Below are 20042 nucleotides of genomic sequence, written 5' to 3' on the forward strand. Positions count from 1 at the left end.
CAGGATAAAATATAGAGTTTCTCAAATAGCTCAAAAAAAGTTGGATAACTTGTTTTCCAAATATATAAATGAATGATTTTTTACCCGTTTGGGAAAATAAGATAAAATTTAATAACCATAAAAACATTCCAAATTCATTGAGATGTCTAATAGTTGGTTCAAGCGGATGTGGAAAAACCTGTTTACTTTTAAAGATGCTCCTTGGTTCTAATTTTTTAGATTATGATAATTTAATAATTTTTACAAAGTCAAGTTTTCAACCCGAGTATCAACTACTCTCACAGGGTTTTAATGCGGGTCTTAAAAAGGAAGACATTATCGGTTTATTTAAACTTCAAAACAAACTAAATGATTATAATATTGATGATATAATACAATTATTTTGTGATACACAGAAATCAAAATCGAAACCCATAACTTGTATTCTCAGTGATAATACGGATGATATACCTTCACCTCAAGATTTAGATAAATCAAAAAAGAACCTTGTCATCTTTGATGATTGTGTTAATGAGAGAAACCAAACAGTAATGGATAGCTACTATACAAGAGGGAGACATTCTTCTTGTAATTGTATATATCTTAGTCAATCATATTTTCAACTCCCTCGACGCTCAATAAGAAACAATGCCAATACTTTTATTTTATTTAAGTTAAATTCAATAGATGTAAATAATTTTTGGAGAGATAATTGCTCTACGTTATGTAGTAAAAAAGAATTTGAAAATTATATGAAACACACGATTGGAAAATATAAATATATTGTTGTGAAACAAGATGAGATACTAAATGATATTTTTCAATAAATAAATACAGAAAATGAATACTGAAGAAAGAGAAAGAAAGTTTAAGGAACATCAACAATTAGTTTCAAAAGTTGTTAAACAACAGGAAGAGATAAAGAAGAAACGGAGACAGAAACTAACTGGTGAAGAAGCCTTTGAAAGAAAACAAGAGAAATTCTTTAAACCACTTTTGAAAACTCAACACCCTACAGTTCCCACGGTAGAATTTACTCCGAAAAAACTTCAAATGCTCAAAGATTTTAGTCAGATAACAAAACAAGAACTTGGTGAATTAGAATATGATGACGAGGGATTATTTCGGAAACTTGAGCAGGTAAATCAACCCCCTAATTATGTTGTGGAAGCTCTTCAAAACAATGAATATTCTGCGGGTTCAAAAACCAGAGCAGGTCTCATTCCAACAGAAGAACCAGCAGTGTTTCATCTTGTGGAAGAAAAGGTATTGATATTTAATGATGAATTGATGTTCTTGAGTTCTACTCAACCAAATGTTAAATTAACTCCAAGATTAATGTTTCTTCTAACAAACCCCGGATTCAGCGGTTCAAAATATTTTGAGGAACCACTTGATATGGAAAGAGAGGAAGATAGGGTATATATTGAGTTGTTAAATACACTTGATTATGGAGTTTCTGTTGCTGGTAAAAGTAAGAAGAATGAGAAGGAGAAACATATTATTGATGCTTTAAGTAAGCTTGGTTCGGGTGTTAGTTTTCTTCCAAATGACCCATCACAATTAGTTAATAGGCTATTATTGTTATTAGGTAGTAAGAAGGCTGGAAACAACAATTGTTTTAATGAATCCTCAGCCATTTTAGATCAGTTGATGAACATGAAAATAATTAATAAATGTCAATACAAAGATATTTTATTAGATATTAAATAAGATGAGAAGCACAATTCTTAGTTTTAATTTCACAACGAGCGATTACACAGCTTCATTCCCTTACCCACTACAACTTGACCCCCTTACCTCATATGAGGCATCTTTGTTGTCAATGGAAACTTACAATACCCTTTTTAATATCACAGAGAAAAACAACAAGTTTAGTTATAATCCAGGCACTGCCTACAAAACTATAACTGTTTCACCTGGAGCTTACGAGATTTCTCAAATATCTTCAGAAGTCTCTCGCCTTATGAAAGAAAAAGGTGATGAACCAAAAAATATTGTAATAGATATTCAAACACACACTTCAAAATCAACTATTAAACTGAAAAATAATTATAAAGTTGATTTCACGATTGAAAATTCGTTCAGAGAGCTATTGGGTTTCTCTTCAAAAAAGATTGAAAATAACGGGACGTTTTACAGTGATAATGTTATCCAAATATCCTCCGGTATAAATTCAGTATTAATTCATTGTGATTTGATTGATGGTGCTTATAACGATGGAATAAGAACAAATACAATATTTTCATTCAGTGCATACTCAACCCCGATTGGTTATAAATTTAATATGGAACCAAAAAATCTTGTCTATTTACCTGTGTCAGGAAAAACCATATACAGAGTAAATTTTAGGATAACCGACCAAGATAATCGTATGATATCCTTTAATGATGAAATTATATCCATCAGAATTCACCTACGTGAAGTTTTTCAATAAATAAATAATGGTTATTGTAAGAAAACACGAGTTGGGAAAATATAAAATAATTACAGGGGAGGGCATGTTCCTTTCACCAGACTATACAAGGTATGTGGGTAAAGGATACTATAAACCTAAGAGACAACGGGGTGTGGGTCATCAATTTCGAAATAAAGGAGATGGGATAATTGATACTCTAATGGGTATTGGTTCAACCATCGTTAAACATAAAGACCTAATTGGTTCAACTGCTTCTCTCATGGGAAATGTAGCAGGTGTTGTAAAGAGTATAAAAGATGCTCAAAAGGAGTCCCATAAATTACAAGCAATCAAAGAAATTAAAAAAGGTAAAACTCAACTATCTTCACAAGAACGACAAAAAATCATTAAAATACTTGGGTCAGGGTTTCAACAATTTTAATACTATATAAATACAAGTATGGAAGCGATTGATAGTATCTATGATTTGGATGATACGATTATCATTTCAAACTCCACTAAAAAGGAAGACTATTTTAAGGTAAATGCTATTACAGGAACCGACTGGAATTCAAACGGAACAAAAAGTTTTGAAATAAATAATCAACAAACTTACTTGAATATAGCTGATAGTTTCTTGCTGTGTAAATTTAAATTCACTAAGGCTGCGAATAATACTAATGCTACACTCGTAAATGATTTCTTCTGGAAAATGTTTGACAGTGTTCGCCTGTATATTGGAACACAAGAGGTTGAAGCGGTTGATTATGTCTCTGCTACATCTGAAATGATGAAATTTACACTATATTCGTTTGGTGATAGAATGGGTAAGGGAGCTGTTGAAGGCTTTATTCCTGATATGTCAACGGGAACAAACACAGACCCTGGTTATAGTCAAAGGAAGTCAATGTATAATGATGACGCAAAAGCTGAGAATAGTTTTACCGTAGCAGTACCTCTTAAAGGTATATTTGGATTTTGTGATTATGATAAAGTTTTGTATGGTCTTAAAATTAGATTTCAACTACAAAGGAATGATAATGTAAATAGATTGCTTTTTGGGGCTGAAAATGCTTTTGGCGACAATAATAAATTTGTTATTAATGATTTGTGTTGGTATATCAATGAATATACTCCTAATCTTAAAACGGAGGAGATGTTAAATAGAAGACTTAACTCAAAGAAACCGCTAAATGTATCATACCTTAAAAGAAGATGTCAACACGTTAAACTGGAACACACTACCTACACTTGGAATTTGGGTGTTCTTGAAGGAAAGCCACGATACCTATGGCTCATTTTAAAAAAACCAGATGGAGAGGAGGGTACTAATAAGAATAATGCGCTGAGTGATAATGCTAAGGTGAAACAACTTCGGGTTTCTCTTGATGGCACATTTTATCCGCGAGATAGATTGGAAATTGATTGGGAAAAAAATGATTATGCGGAAGCCTACAAGTCCTACCAAAAAGTGTGTGAAAGTAATGGTAATAATGATCCTATTTTGGATATGGTTGCATTTAAAGGTTTATATACAATCTACGCAATTGACCTGAGTTCTCAAAAGGAAACTATAAAGTCTAATCGAGTGGATACTTCTCTATACATTGAAAGAGGGGAGAATGAAGAAGTTGATGCTTATTGTTTGCTTTTGGAGGAAACAGAATTACAGATTAATACAGATAATGGTGTTATGATTAATATCACATAGGTTTTTTCTCATAAATAAATGGTTGGGGTATATGTTAATCAAATCAATCTTAATAAATTAACATCTTGTATTCAAAATCAAAAGCCTTGTATTATTAATGTTAATACAATTCAAAGAAAAGGAGCTGTAAGAATTGATGTTTTACTCACACACACACAAGTAAAAACACTAAATGATGTTGGATCACTTAAAATTAAAATGACGAAACCTATGTTAAAGAAATATTCAATAGACGAGTCAAGAGGAGGATTTCTCCCGTTTCTAATTCCTTTATTTGCTGGTTTAAGTGCGGCGGGAGCATTGACTGGTGGTATTTCAGCAGCGGTAAAAACTGCTAACGAAAGGAAGGCACAACTAAAAGCTCAAAAAGAATTGGAAAGACATAACAAGGAGTTGGAGAAACAAATTAGTGGAAGTGGTGTAATTGTAGATTTTGCTCAAAAACTTGAAAGTCTACCTGATAAAGCTAGATTGTTGGTTGGAGATATGCTTTCCTCTATCGCTCAAGCGGGTGTTAAACTAACTAAACGGGGTAATGGATTGTATCTTTCTCATAAATAAATGGATAAATGGTTTAAACAATTTGGAAAGAATACAACGTCAAATATAGAACTAGCTAAGTATTGTAAAACACTAAAAATTGATAATGTGGTTATTTGTATGAGAGATGAATTAATACATATAAATAAGAATACAAAGAATATTATTATGAATTTAGACACACAGAATGGTTCTCATTGGGTTTGTATTCATAATAGTCAGGATAAATATTATTTTGATAGTTATGGTATGCCACCACCTGTTGAAGTAATACAATTCTTACAGAATGGTGTTTATCAAACATTTCAAGTTCAAGAAATTAATTCTAAATGTTGTGGTCAATTATGTTTATATGTATTATTTCAACTCAACAATAATGAAAATTTTTATGATATCATTTTTAATCTAATATAAATGACTTATGTTGGAAAAGATGGTTCTATCTTTGGAAAATCCTCTCAGGATATTGATTTATCAAATTATTATACAAAGGCACAGGCTGAACGACAAAAATATAGTGTAAGTAAAAATATTAATATGAAGAATACTTATAAATTAATCAATTATCCAAACCCTACAGATGCGAATGACTTAATTAGATTAAGTGATTTATCACAATATATATTTTTAAAGAAAACAGCACGTTTTGTGAAAGAAGTAAAATTTACAACCACAACACCTGGTTATACTGACCATACACCTTTCCTCATTGAATTTAACTACCTGCTTACAATTGAATTTTATAAAGAAGGACATTTAGTTAATATGCGAATTAATAAATGGGGGTATGATATGCCTGATTTAGGGTATAATTGGTCTTTTTCAATAAACATAGAAGACCTACATGATTTAAATCAGTCTCGTAAAGAAGAATATTATCCACTTGGTGAGGATAAGGATTTATGTGGAAGTACAATTAGTAAACAACAAATACGTGATTTTAAGAAAAGAAAAATATATGATAGTATAGCGATGGTTCGCATGACGAAGAAGGAAGGTAATGAGATAAGGATAGAAAGCCGAGGAATACAAACCGATTTGGTAGTGGGAAGATGGGGTGGTATTACCTGTCATAATATTAATCTCACATATATTTCTGGTACATAAATGGCAGGAAGAAGACTACAAGAGAATTATAATTTTTGTATTCAAGGATACCTACAAGAAAAGGGTGCTCGGTATTACATACCTTATGATTTGGAGCATATACATGGGAATTTTGTCATTAAAAACTGGCCTTATACTGATATTGTTAAACCCACAAATAGAGACTTGTTTAAAATATTAAATAAAAATGAACTTCTCAAAGTTATGAAATATAAAACTCTTTTAGAAATCGTCAACAAATCTTATTGGTATCCTATTATGAGAAAAATAATTATAGATACAAGAATATCTCAAAATCCAGATGAGTATATGTATAATATTCTTTGGGGTTCAAACTCAAGGGTAGCAAGGGATGAGGAAGGAGTTGAAGAAGAGAAGGAGGAAAGAGAGAAAAAGGAGAAGGAGGAAAGGGAGAGGGAGGAGAAGGAGGAGAGGGAGAAAAAGGAGGAGAAGGAGGAGAGGGAGAAAAAGGAGAAGGAGGAAAGGGAGAAAAGGGAGAAAAAGGAGAAGGAGGAGAGGGAGAAAATGGAGGAGGAGGAGAGGGAGCAAAGAGAGAGGGAGGAAAAATATAAAAAGATGGAAATCATTGAGATTCATAAAAGATTGAGTGTATTAAAGCAAATAAATCAATCTCAACGCACCGAAGAGGAAATTAAAGAATTAACAACTCTTATGAAGATAATAGTTTCAAAAATAAGAACGTCAATGTCTTCAATTTCAGAGATTTAAACGAGAAAGTGGTGAAGAAGAAGAAGAAGAAGAAGGAAAAGATTATGTGATTGATGATGTTGGTGTCATTGACTTTAGTTAGTTTTTATTTGTAAATAAATGGAGGAGAGAGTGAAGGCATTCCTTAGGATTCTTTATGTTTTAAAAATAAAGATTGAAATGTATATGTTGAAAACCAAAAAGGTTTTGATACTCTGTCGGAATTTTTCTGATAAATAAATATGAGTTATTGTCTCAAATGTAAAAAGAAAACTAAATCTAAAAATATCTCTTATGTTAAAGCTAAAAATAATAGAGTTTATCAAAAAGGAATATGTCAAGTATGTGGCTCTAAAAAGTGCCAATTCATCTCTCCTAAAAGAGGAGGAGACATACAAAAGTTTCTGTCAGGAAGTAAATTTACAACAACTGGAATTCCAGGGGAATTACACCTTCCAGGGTATTCTTTCTGTGGTCCAGGAACAAACTTGGATAAAAGATTAGATGAGGCTGACAATCCTAAACCTTGGTCTAAACCTACAAATAGGGTTGACGAAGTGTGTATGAAGCATGATATTGCTTATGGGAAAACCACTACGTTGACTGAAAAACATAAAGCCGACAGCGAAATGTTGTATAATTTGTCTTTGATACAAAATCCAACGTTGAGAGAGAAAGTTGATAGGTTTATTGTGAGAAATTTGATAAATGCTAAATTGAAACTTGGTCTTGGTTATTCCTCAAAAAACTATTAGGCTCTAATGATGTCATCAAGACTGAGGAGCTTTTGGCTGAAGAATTACACAAACCTATAATCACAAAGTTTAAAAGAAGGAAGGTTTATTCTAAATACACCGACCACATATGGTCCGCTGATTTAATTGAATTGAATAATGACAGGGGATACAGGTATGCTTTAACCGTTATTGATTTGAGGAGTAGATTTGCCTGGGTTGTCCCTTTAAAAAATAAAAGGGGTGATACTTTAATGTTAGCCTTTAAGCTAATATTTGATCGGGATAAAAGGAAACCAAAGAAGTTATGGACTGATGAGGGAACAGAGTTCTATAACAAAATATTCATGAAATTTCTTAAGGGGAAGGGTATTAAATTATACAGCACCTTTAATGAAGGAAAGGCAGTTGTTATTGAGCGTTTTAATCGTACTTTAAAAGAGAAATTATATAAAAAATTCACACAACTCGGTTCTCAAAAATGGGTGTATTTAATTCAGGATATTGTAGATAATTACAATAATACAGTTCATTCATCAACACAATCAAAACCATCAGAAACATTTACAAAATTAGAATATGAAAAGGAGATTAATTTGAGAAAGCCCAAGTTTAAAGTTGGTGATATTGTAAGAATATACAAATGGAAAAGTCATTTTGAGAAAGGTTATACACAAAAATGGACTCGTGAATTATTTAAAATCATTGATGTAATGGATACAGTCCCTTGGACCTACAAATTATATGATTTAAATGGAGAAGAAATCTTGGGTTCATTTTACTCACAAGAATTACAAAAAACACAAGTAAGCAGATAATACCCTTGAAAATAATAAATAAATAAATAAAATGTAATGGGGATACGTTTTTAAATCTGTGAACCCCAAACACAGAATCCCACAACTTTTTAGTTGGGGCTTAACTTTTGTGTGTGTATAATGGGGATACGTTTTTAAATCTGTGAACCCCAAACACAGAATCCCACAACTTTTTAGTTGGGGCTTAACTTTTGTGTGTGTATAATGGGGATACGTTTTTAAATCTGTGAACCCCAAACACAGAATCCCACAACTTTTTAGTTGGGGCTTAACTTTTGTGTGTGTATAATGGGGATACGTTTTTAAATCTGTGAACCCCAAACACAGAATCCCACAACTTTTTAGTTGGGGCTTAACTTTTGTGTGTGTATAATGGGGATACGTTTTTAAATCTGTGAACCCCAAACACAGAATCCCACAACTTTTTAGTTGGGGCTTAACTTTTGTGTGTGTGTGTATGTGCGAGTGAGTCATAATAATATACAAACCCTAACCCAACCCAAGCCCTAACCCAACCCCATCCCTAACCCAAACCCATCCCTAACCCAACCCATCCCTAACCCAACCCCATCCCTAACCCAACCCCATCCCTAACCCAACCCCATCCCTAACCCAACCCCATCCCTAACCCAACCCCATCCCTAACCCAACCCCATCCCTAACCCAACCCCAACCCTAACCCAACCCCATCCCTAACCCAACCCCATCCCTAACCCTCACATTCAAAATCCCAACCCTAACCCAATCCCATCCCTAACCCAACCCCAACCCTAACCCTCACATTCAAAATCCCAACCCTAACCCAACCCATCCCTAACCCAACCCCATCCCTAACCCAACCCCATCCCTAACCCAACCCCAACCCTAACCCCCACATTCAAAATCCCAACCCTAACCCAACCCCATCCCTAACCCTCACATTCAAAATCCCACCCAAACCCTAACATAATCTTTCTTTTCTTCTTTTTTAAATACGTATTTCTTTTTTTTTTTTCCTCTTCCTCCAATTCTGTCTTTCAAGGCTTTTAAGTTTGAAGAAGTAGAAATGGGAAGAAAGAATTTTCCAGCATTTTCTTCCTCGAACTTTCTTGATATTGCTTAAATCAAGCGTCATTAAATAAAGAACATTGTTCATTGCTTTAGAATCCAAAGAGTCTCCAAGAGGAACCCCACAGGTAGAGTCTCCAAAATAAAACCAACTTTCCAAGTTCCCAAGGTATAACCACATTCCTGTTGAGCCTCCAAGATAGGTATCACATTCCGAGTCATCAAAACAAAACCCCCATTCAGAGTCTCCAAAACGAAACCAGTTTTCAAAGTCTCCAAGGTAAAACTCTTTTCCTAATTTTATGAAATTTAGTGAGTCTCCAAGGTAGGCTCCACAGTTAGAACCATCTAGGCAGACCTCATAATTAGTTTTTCCCAAATTTAGTGAGTCTCCAAGGTAGGCTCCACAGTTAGAACCATCTAGGCAAACCTCATAATTTGTTTTTCCCAAATTTAGTGAGTCTCCAAGGTAGGCTCCACAGTTAGAACCATCTAGGCAGACCTCATAATTAGTTTTTCCCAAATTTAGTGAGTCTCCAAGGTAGGCTCCACAGTTAGAACCATCTAGGCAAACCTCATAATTTGTTTTTCCCAAATTTAGTGAGTCTCCAAGGTAGGCTCCACAGTTAGAACCATCTAGGCAGACCTCATAATTAGTTTTTCCCAAATTTAGTGAGTCTCCAAGGTAGGCTCCACAGTTAGAACCATCTAGGCAGACCTCATAATTAGTTTTTCCCAAATTTAGTGAGTCTCCAAGGTAGGCTCCACAGTTAGAACCATCTAGGCAGACCTCATAATTAGTTTTTCCCAAATTTAGTGAGTCTCCAAGGTAGGCTCCACAGTTAGAACCATCTAGGCAAACCTCATAATTTGTTTTTCCCAAATTTAGTGAGTCTCCAAGGTAGGCTCCACAGTTAGAACCATCTAGGCAGACCTCATAATTTGTTTTTCCCAAATTTAGTGAGTCTCCAAGGTAGGCTCCACAGTTAGAACCATCTAGGCAGACCTCATAATTAGTTTTTCCCAAATTTAGTGAGTCTCCAAGGTATAACTCTTTGGCTGGGTCATCAAGGTAGAACTCGTTCAGTGGGTTTTGTTTTGATAACTCACAATAAGTATCATCATGGTAGAACTCTTTTTCAGGATTTTGTGGATCTCCAAGGTATAACTCTTTGGCTGGGTCATCAAGGTAGAACTCGTTCTGTGGGTCTTGGTTGTTCAAAAGATCTTCAAACAAAAAAATAACTTTATCCCAAGTTGTGTTAAAAGTAGAATTTTCATTTCGTAGCTCAGATACAATTTCCTCCATCGACAAGAGGTTCGAGTCCAGTTCATCAATCTGAAGGTTGAGCGCTACACAGGTAGTAGGACTCCAAGGAATAGCAAAGTTATCCCATTCCATTTCGGCATAGGAGTCCATTCTCAAGTGAAGCAGAAAGCGTGTTTGAAAAAGCCTGTGTGGTCGGTGCCTTTTATAAGAAGGGCTGGGTGTGTGTCATTTCCTGTGGAAATTCCCTGGGCGTGTCTTAACTGGAAATGATGTGATGGAAATTCCCTGAAAATGATGTTATGTATTACCTGGAAATGATACAATGCTGAAGAGTTTATAAAGTGGGTGGGACTTAGCAAAAGTGGGCGGAGCTTAGCAAAAGTGGGCGGGGCATAGCAAAAAGTGGGCGTGGCTTAACAAAAAGTGGGCGGGGCTTAGTAAAAGGTGGGCGTGGCTTACCAAAAAGTGGGCGGGGTTTTTCCAAAAAGTGGACGGAGCTTAACAAAAGGTGGGCAGAGCCTACCAAAAAGTGTGTGGCACTGGAGGCGCTCAAATAAGAACATTGAGGGAGGTTTACCATTTTATCTTAGCTCAGTTAAAATATCTTAATAAAGAACCAAACTCAAACATATTTTTTGTTAATGTATTAGACGGTGAGGAGAGTTGTAGGAGAATTAAATTATTTCCCACACATAAACAAATATTTGTGGGGTCGATGTTTGAGTGGGTTATATTCACCAGATGATATTAAGAGTCAAAGGTTAAAAGGTCCATAAGGTCAGAAGGATCACAGGTGTTTAAGTGGTCTAATGAATAAGGATAACATGTCAAAAGGTTAGAAGGTTCGTAAAGAACAGGGTGAGAGAAATAGAGGTCTTTAGGGTCAATATGGAAGTGAATGGGTCAAAGATTAATCTGCCAGATGATATGTAGAAGAAGGATGATAGGTCTATAAGAGAAAACAAATATTTGTAGTGTTTGAGTGGTCTAATGAACAACATTAAGGATAGGTACTACAGACAAAAGGTTCATAAAGATGAGGGTGGGAGAAATAGAGGTGTTTATGATTTTTGAAAAAGACAAGGGGGTAAATGACATTAGATAGGGATTTCCCATGTTAAACGGAGGTGTCCCAGAAGCAACATTATTACACTACTACCATGGACGGGAGGAAGGGTAAGACAATTGAAGGCGAGATGGGATAAATCTGTGCATGAGAGAGATCAGTTTGCTTTGGAAGAATTCCCAGGAAGAATTGATGTCAGAGGCAGTGGAGATGGGAGACCAATCCAGACGATTGATGGCTGCTTGAAGACCGTCCCAGTCAGCCTGAGTGAAATGCCAGACTCGTCGACGCTGAGGAGGCTCTCTGAGAATGGCCAGAGAGATGACCACTTTGACAAGCACATGATCAGAAGAACCGATTGGAGCAGAAGAAGAGCAGCAGACATTAGCAGGGAAGTTTGTCATAACCAAGTCTAGAAGAGAAGATACTCCATTGGCTGAGATCCGGGTCGGGAAGTTGACAGATTGTGTCAATCCCAGTGAGTCACAGAAGTCCTTTGCTGAGGTGCCATGACTAGTGAGAGAGGAACCCACACCCAACCAGGTGGCATGATGACAGTTGAAGTCACCACATATGAGGAAGAGAGAGTTGGGATGAGTGGATAGAAGTTGGTCCATGTTGTCAGACATTGAAATGTAGATGGAGTCATCACTGTTTGGGGGACGGTACAGAACACATATGAACAAAAGGTGGGAGCGGAGAGGAAGCCGTAACCAGAGGTACTCCTGCGGGTGAGGAGGAAAGAGAGCAGTGCAAGGAGAGTGAGGAAGAGAGTTTTTGACAAAGATAGCCACCCCACCACCAGGCCGAGGCTCAGGTCTATCATACCGGAGGAGGGAGTAACCAGGAAGAGATATTAAGGAATCGGAGACATCTTGAAGGAGGAAAGTCTCTGTTAAGCAGATCAAGTCTGGATTGTCAGAAGCAACCTGTATGGAGAGATCAGTCAGGTTTGAGCGAAGGCCCCGGATGTTTGAGGTCCATACCGTTAATGAAGAGAGAGGGGGAGCATCGGGTACAGGACAGGGGAGGGGAGGAGTAGGGTAAGATGAAGGATGAGAGGGGGAGGTAGGGAGAGCAGTTGATAGTGTTTCAGATGTTGCAGAAGAGTTCCAAGAAAGGGAAGGATGAGGAGGATGAAAGGTTTGCTGGTGAAGGGATGCGGCACAGTGAGGGGTTGTTTGAGGGGGGGCAGAGGAAAGTAGAAGGTTTGGGGGGGTGGAGGTATGAGATAGAAGGGAGACGAAGTGGGGAGGAGGCAGCTTGGAGGAGGAGGGTGGAGGAGAGAGAATTGGAGAGGAATGGTATGGGGGGAGAATTGAATGGGAGGGATTGGGGGGGAGTTTTGAAGGGGAGGAGTGAGGGGGGAGTTTAGGAGGGGAGGGGCAAGGGGGGAGTTTTGGAGGGAAGGGGAAAGGGGGGAGATCAGGAGTGGAGGGGCAAGGGGGGGGATTAGGAGGGGAGGGGCAAAGGGGAAGTTTAGGAGGGGAAGGGCAAGGGGGGAGTTCAGGAGTGGAGGGGCAAGGGGGGAGTTTAAGAGTGGAGGGGCAAGGGGGAAGTTTCGGAGTGTAGGTGCAAGGGGGGGGATTTGGATGGGAGGGGCAAGAGGGGAGTTTAGAAAGTGGATGATTAATGAAAGACGAACATTGATAACAAATTGGGTTTGTTGTGATTTTCAAGTTAGCAATCCGGTTCAGGATGATGGAGGAGGGATGGAATGAATGTGAATTTAGACCATGTAGTGAGGGAGACGTATAAGATATTGAATTTCTTCTTTTTGAAGTGGAATGAGTTGGAGAGGAAATTGAGAAAAGCCTTTTAAATAGGAAGAAAAACAGCGTGTTGTAATATACCACTGAATAAAAAACAGAAGGGGAAAGGTTAAACATATTTAAAAATATTTAAACAGAACTATGAACAATCTTATATGCACAAAAATACCAACGGGGGGAGAGCCGAGAGGGACCACCACGAGTCACGTGAACAGGGCAAACGGTGGATGGCAAGGAGATAATGGGGGTGGGGCGAACAGCACACCTGGACAGAAAATACAGGATGAGACAACAGTACACGTGGAGAAAATAAAATAAATGTTTTTGTTTTTTTTTGTTTTTTTTGGGGGGGGGGGGTGGGGAATTAGAACGTTAGACAGTATTATGTTCGGGGTAGAAGGGAAAAAACCAAGAGCCAAGCAAAACACACTTAAGTTAACAAAACACCGACGGGGGTACAACTACAAGGCCACACACAAGGGCAGAAAACGATTAATTAATTACGAGTTACAGGAAATTCAAACCAAAACTAACTATAATCAAACAATATCACATGGACGATAAAATAACGAATTGAAATTTGACAATCTATCTGGGGAAATGAGGGAGAAACACGTGGTCGAAGAACGAACGAACGAATAAGAATGAATAAACGAATGAGCACAGAGAAGGTAGTCTTTTTTTTTTGTTTTTTTGAGTTGAGTCCTAAAATAAAGAAGCTTGATTGAAATCCCTTCAGCTGTTTTCAAGTGTCACATTTTCGCCAGCCATGACAGGTTTCACATCGATCGGTGAGGCGGTTTCAGAGAAGGGATTTTTTTTTAATTATCGACTTTCAAGCTAATGTGGCTGCCATACCACGTGACGTATGACCTTAAAAAATGTACTCTGCATATGTATGGGTAGGAGATCACGTTTGTGAAGTTTCGTGTTGATTGGATAAGGTTAATTTTTCTATCCAAGATGGCTGCCACGCCACGAGACCTTCGACATCATTTTCAAACTTTATGCAACAATGGTGCTAAATGATATTTGTAAAATTTTGCATCGATAGCGTGAGCGATTTCAGAGATATACAGTCATGTGAAAAAGTAAGTACACCCCATGTAAAGTTTTGACTTTTTCAACATATTTCAACATACAGCTATTTGATCTTCATTTCAACAATATTGATAGATAAAGGTGATATAATACAACAAATATCATGAAACATTTACATTTTGTAGTCCATTGTATAATTTAAATAAACATAAATGCAAATTTCACATGTGGAAAAAGTAAGTACACCACTACATTTATCACTACTTCAAATACCTAAAATTAGAATCAGGTGTACCAGCTCAGGTGCAAATTATTAGAACATCGTTAGAGAGGATCTTGGTGGAACCTGTCTTAGTTAAACCTCAGACATTTAGTTTGGTTTGCTCTTTGTTGTTGAAGTGTGCGGCGTCACCATGCCGAGATCAAAAGAGCTCTCTGAGGCCTTCAGAAAGAAGGTTATAGATGCCTACGAGTCTGGGAAGGGATTTAAAAAGATCTCCAAACAATTTGAAATCAATCATTCGACTGTCCGGAAGATCATCTACAAGTGGAGAAGATTCCAAACAACTGCCAACTTGTTCAGGCCAGGCCGTCCCAGCAGGTTCAGCCTGAGAGCAGACCGCAAGATGCTGAAAGAAGTCTCTAAGAACCCCAAGAATGTCATCACGGGATCTACAGGTACTCTTGCCACTGTTGATGGCAAAGTGCACGAGTGTACCATTAGAAAGAGGCTGCACAAATTTGATCTACGTGGGAGGTGTGCCAGGAGGAAACCTTTGCTGTCCAGAAAGAACATCAGGGCAAGACGAAAGTTTGCCAATGAACACCGAGGCAAAGACCAGCACTTCTGGAACAATGTGCTCTGGACAGATGAGTCAAAGGTAGAGCTATTTGGCCACAGTACCAGAAGACATGTTTGGCGAAAACCAGAGACAGCATTTGACCACAAGAACCTGATACCAACTGTAAAGCATGGTGGTAGAAATATTATGGTTTGGGGCAGCTTTGCTGCATCAGGGCCTGGGCAGCTCACCATCATAGAATCCACTATGAAATCTTCATTGTACCAGAGAGTGCTTGAGGATAATGTGAGGCCATCTGTCGGCAAGTTGAAGCTCAACCGAAGGTGGACCTTGCAACATGACAATGACCCTAAACATACCAGTAAATCCACCAAGGAATGGCTGAAAAGAAAGAAATGGAGGGTTCTGGAATGGCCAAGTCAAAACCCGGATTTAAATCCCATCGAGATGTTGTGGGGGGATTTGAAACGAGCTGTGCATGCAAGAAACCCCTCAAACATCGCATTGCTGAAATAATTCTGCATGGAGGAGTGGGCAAAAATTTCTCCCAGTCGATGTCAGATACTGGTAGACAGTTATAAGAAACGCCTACTTGAGGTTGTTTCTGCCAAAGGGGGCAATACCACCATACAAAGGGGGCTTTTATTAGAGCCAAAGGTGTACTTACTTTTTCCACATGCGAAATTTGCATTTATGTTTATTTAAATTGTTCAATGGACTACAAAATGTAAATGTTTCATGATATTTGTTATATTATATCACCTTTATCTATCAATATTGTTGAAATGAAGATCAAATAGCTGTATGTTGAAATATGTTGAAAAAGTCAAAACTTTACATGGGGTGTACTTACTTCTTGACGTGACTGTAATTATTCAATATTTTCCTTCAATCCAATATGGCTGCCACACCGTGTGACCAATGACGTTTTCGTGGTAATCTTTTAATCGCCATGCCTAGTCAATGACGCACGTAAAGTTTCAAGTCAATCAATTTGGTGGTTTGAGAGAAGATGTTTTTTTAGGGTTTTAATGTGCCAAGTTTCAAATTTTTCCATTCAGCGGTTTCCGAAAAATATATATTTAATTATTAGTGTTTATTCCAAGATGGTTGCAATACTACATAACCTATGACATCACAATTATCATTTAAAAATTTTTTCATGTGTCACTCCTACCCTGAAAGTTTTGTCTCAATCGGACATTTGGTTGCTGAGGAAAACGAGGTTTTAGGTCAGACGAACGGACAACCCCAAAACAATGCCTCTGGTCACCTTCGGAGGCGGAGACATAAAAATTCTTGTATCCGGGTCCAGATCTTCACCAAAATCTAATCAATCCGTCCTTGTCACACATCCAAACATTTTTACTAAGTTTTGTAGAATCCGTCCATAACCTTTTGACGTATCTTGCTCACAAACGGATGAAAACTTAACTAACAAGTAACAAGCCAATAGGAGAAACCTTAAATGCCGTGTTCATGATGGAGAAAATTAACTAGGACCCATTACCCATCAATTCACTTTGTTACTGAGTCTTTCACTCTTGTTGCAGTTTCTGGAAAGTATGCAATTGAAGTATGACAAGATGGCTGCTGAGAAGGGTGTGTATGTCGTTGGAAGCTGTGGCTTTGATTCTATCCCAGCTGATATGGGAGTACTCTACACACGTGACCAATTTCCAGGTACTTTGAGCGAGTCGAGGCATGCACTGCTACTGTAGTTAGCATGGTATATATTTGCTAATCTGTTTTGTGTTACAGGGACTTTGACTGCAGTTGAAAGCTATTTGGCGATCCAAACTGGGGCCGAGGTAACAGCAACGCCACCCAATATGCTGGATACGTCGTTGTGTTCCCTCCTACAGGGAGGGAAGATGTATTGTTTCTTTTCCTTTCTTATCTTTTGTTTTGAGTAGTTGTTAGAAAGAAAGAAGAAAATCAAACATCATTGTTTGATTTCTGAGCTATTCCTTTTCAAATTTGATGTGTTATATTGCTCCATTACAGCCAGTCCCATTTCCTATTGGTTTTGTCCCCGACCTCTCCAACAAGGTTGTAGACGGGGAACATTAAAACGGGCTTCGACCGACCAATCATCTGTCCGTGTACTTTTGTGTACGCGATATTTCAAAAACCGTTCAATATTTCGCTTTAATATTGCACATATCTATTCCTCATGACGTTATCTCAACCTGATGAGATCACTGCTGTGATCCTGATTAGATGAGATCACTGAATAATGTTTCCATGGCAACCATCTCGGTAATTTGGTTTGTGTACGTGATATTTCAAATTCAAAAACCGTTCAAGATTTAGCTCATATTACAGATTTATATTTCATACAATCCAAAAGGTGGGGTACCTAGAGTATTAGCTCGTTATTTTTTCTCCAAGCCCTTGCTGAAATATTAAGGGGTCAAAGGTGAAACAAACATTTTGTCTTTCCATGCCGTTATTTTTGAATTGATGGATATGAGAGTTGGCATAAAGGTGCTTTTGAACATCCTTCATCCGAATATGTGGAAAATTTTCGGATTATATTCATTTTCAGATTTTTTCAGGTGGCGATAGTTTAAAATTGGATGTTCATTTGTTTAAGCTTGTCCTGCCAATCGTTTCTTTTTCGACCAGACAAGAATTGGCAAAATGCTTCCTTACTATCATGGTCCTTCAGACTAAAGCAAGTAGACATTGGTCGTGTGTTTTTCCTTTGAATTTCACAGCAGTCGACAAAGGTCAAATTAGATCACAAAATGAAGTGTTTGGCCTGCGCAGCCTCTATATTTCAACTAATCCAGACAAGACTTGGCACAGAAATACTGCCGCATCAAAGACTCACGAGCCTGATGTGCCTCCGTGAATAGCCAAACTATTTTACCAAAGACCCACCACGCTGGGGTGATGAGTTGTAGCTGTGTTTTCATCCCCAACGTGTACCCAATTGGAAATAATGGTGGTTGCAAGATTGCAGGAAGAAAAAAGGCATGAGATGCATCTTGGAATTAATATGGGTTTTATTATAAGATTTATATGGGGAGAAAGGTGGACAAGATGCGATAGCTAGACGGAACAAACCAGGCAGTCAACAGATATAAAAAGGGATGAGGGGCCACGCAAGCTTGTATACAAGGAGAGAAATGAATAATCCTATCCCCCTGGGGCCTAGGCACAAAGGCTTGTATGGGCACAAGATGGTTGAGGCCCCACGACGACAAGCCACTCAGCCAGCGAGGGCTAGGAAAAATAATTTTGCGTTTTCTTTAGCTTTTTAATCGTGTTTTATCAAGCTGCCTCTGGGTATTCTGATTGAATCTACATTTACTTTTCTTGTGACGGTTTTCTCGAGTTGATCGTGGTACCTTTCTCGAACAGGGAGCTGGCGTACATTTTGGCACATGGCAATCGGCGATTCATGGCTTTTCGGACCAAGCCAGTCTGCGCACATTGCGCAAGCATTTTGGTTACAAGCCCCTGCCAGTAATGGGCCGCAAGTTGACCAAAAGGTGAAGACTGATGTCACTTTTGGGCAGCACTGGTGTTTTGTCCCTTCTGAAGCTGGAGGTTTTGAAGCCACATGTTTAAAGCATTAATGACGCATTAAACGAGGAAATTAAACAAGAAGTTCATGAAATGGCAAATGATCATTGGTATTGATTTATAAGTGTTTTTTAACTACTTAATTTTGAGGTTTCACAGTGAATAGAGCTAGAGATTTAGTACTTCGTGATGTTATTCTTGCCACACCCTGTCCATCCCCACCCCAACCCTTATTTTTATTCCACCATTTAAAAAAAACTGATAAGACTCCTCAGCTGCCAGGGGTGGTATCAGCACCTGTCCTTTAGTGAAACTTTGGTTCTATTGCAAGCTGTTGAGGATGGCTGCAGTATGGCGAGTTTTGAGGGTTCTTTCTGCTACTGGGGATGCTTCCTGGCTCTGCAGTGCTTGCTAGAGGGAGTTTGAATCGGTGTTCCTACAGGCTTGCCGCCAGAACCCCGGGGGCCCGAACCCGGGTATTGCGCCCTGGGAGGCTAGTGCACAATCTCGGATCCCCTTCAGCAATTTGTGACTAGAGCTACACCAAGCACGGGATTCTGGAAGGCTCTTCAGAGGCCACTAGTTTATACTTGTTCCCATCTAGAACACTCCATGTTTGTTTACAAAGTTCCCTTCAAGCCCTTTGCCCTCCTCTTTATTTCAGTGTGGGCCAATCATCTGCGGTAGCCCAAGCCCCCAAAAAAATTTTTTCCCCTCTTCCTTTCCTTTTTTGGACCTAGGGAGGTGCGGGGTCTTCATTTTTGGGTTCAAACCCTCCACTGTGGTGTTGATGTTTTTTGTTTTTTTTACCTGCCTCCTTGTGCCAGTTGTAGTTCTGCAGGTGAAATGTGCCAAATGCCTTTTTCATGATTCTCATATGACATGTATGTGTGCTGCTTGCACCTTGCAGGGGCATGGTGTTCTACAGCAAAGACGTGGAGCGCTGGGCTTTCCCATTCCCCGGCTCTGATGTATCAGTTGTTCGACGCACGCAACGCTTCATGCATGAAAACCTGGAGAGAGTCCCGGTTAGTAGTTCACAAGCATAGTCTGATATTTGATATTTGATGTAAGATTTGTATCATTTTCAAAATATGATCTTGGCTCAGAGATAAAGGTTATGAAGGATAAAGTAACACGTATCGACAGTGGAATGGTAGGGATACGAGCGTGTAGTTAAATGAATGGGAAGAGGTGAGGAAGAGTGAAAGATGGTAAGCTGCGTGTTGGTGGTGAGGTAGTCAAGCGTGGCTTGGGATGGAAGATAACGAGACGGTGGTGAGCTGTTGGCTTTAAGCACTGGAGGGAAGAGTTGGGGGTTGGATATATTGTGCCCCACTACTTAAATAAACTCCACACCCTCCACCACAAAAAGCACCATTTCACCAAGTACATATTGTTTCGAGATGGTGTCGCTTGTTTGTTTCGAGTAAATGGACTTTCATTGGCCAAATACGCTGTTTTCAGCCGTGTTTAACACACAACTTCGAAACACGACTTGATTCAGGCAA

General features: G+C 38.3%; 1 protein-coding gene across 2 annotated transcripts in view; it reads left to right on the plus strand.

Annotated features, from left to right (window-relative positions):
• The window catches only part of SCCPDH (saccharopine dehydrogenase (putative)), a 77745-nt gene that overhangs the window by 47703 nt on the left and 10000 nt on the right, over positions 1-20042 (plus strand). For both annotated transcript variants that reach the window (XM_068130782.2, XM_068130781.2), the window contains 4 exons: positions 16548-16677; positions 16756-16805; positions 18367-18497; positions 19442-19559. In XM_068130782.2, the coding sequence (XP_067986883.1) occupies positions 16548-16677; positions 16756-16805; positions 18367-18497; positions 19442-19559 (429 nt within the window). The remainder of the gene's footprint in view (positions 1-16547; positions 16678-16755; positions 16806-18366; positions 18498-19441; positions 19560-20042) is intronic.

Source organism: Myxine glutinosa, chromosome 11 (assembly GCF_964187855.1).
Source record: "Myxine glutinosa chromosome 11, kmMyxGlut1.1, whole genome shotgun sequence".
NCBI lineage: Eukaryota > Metazoa > Chordata > Myxini > Myxiniformes > Myxinidae > Myxine > Myxine glutinosa.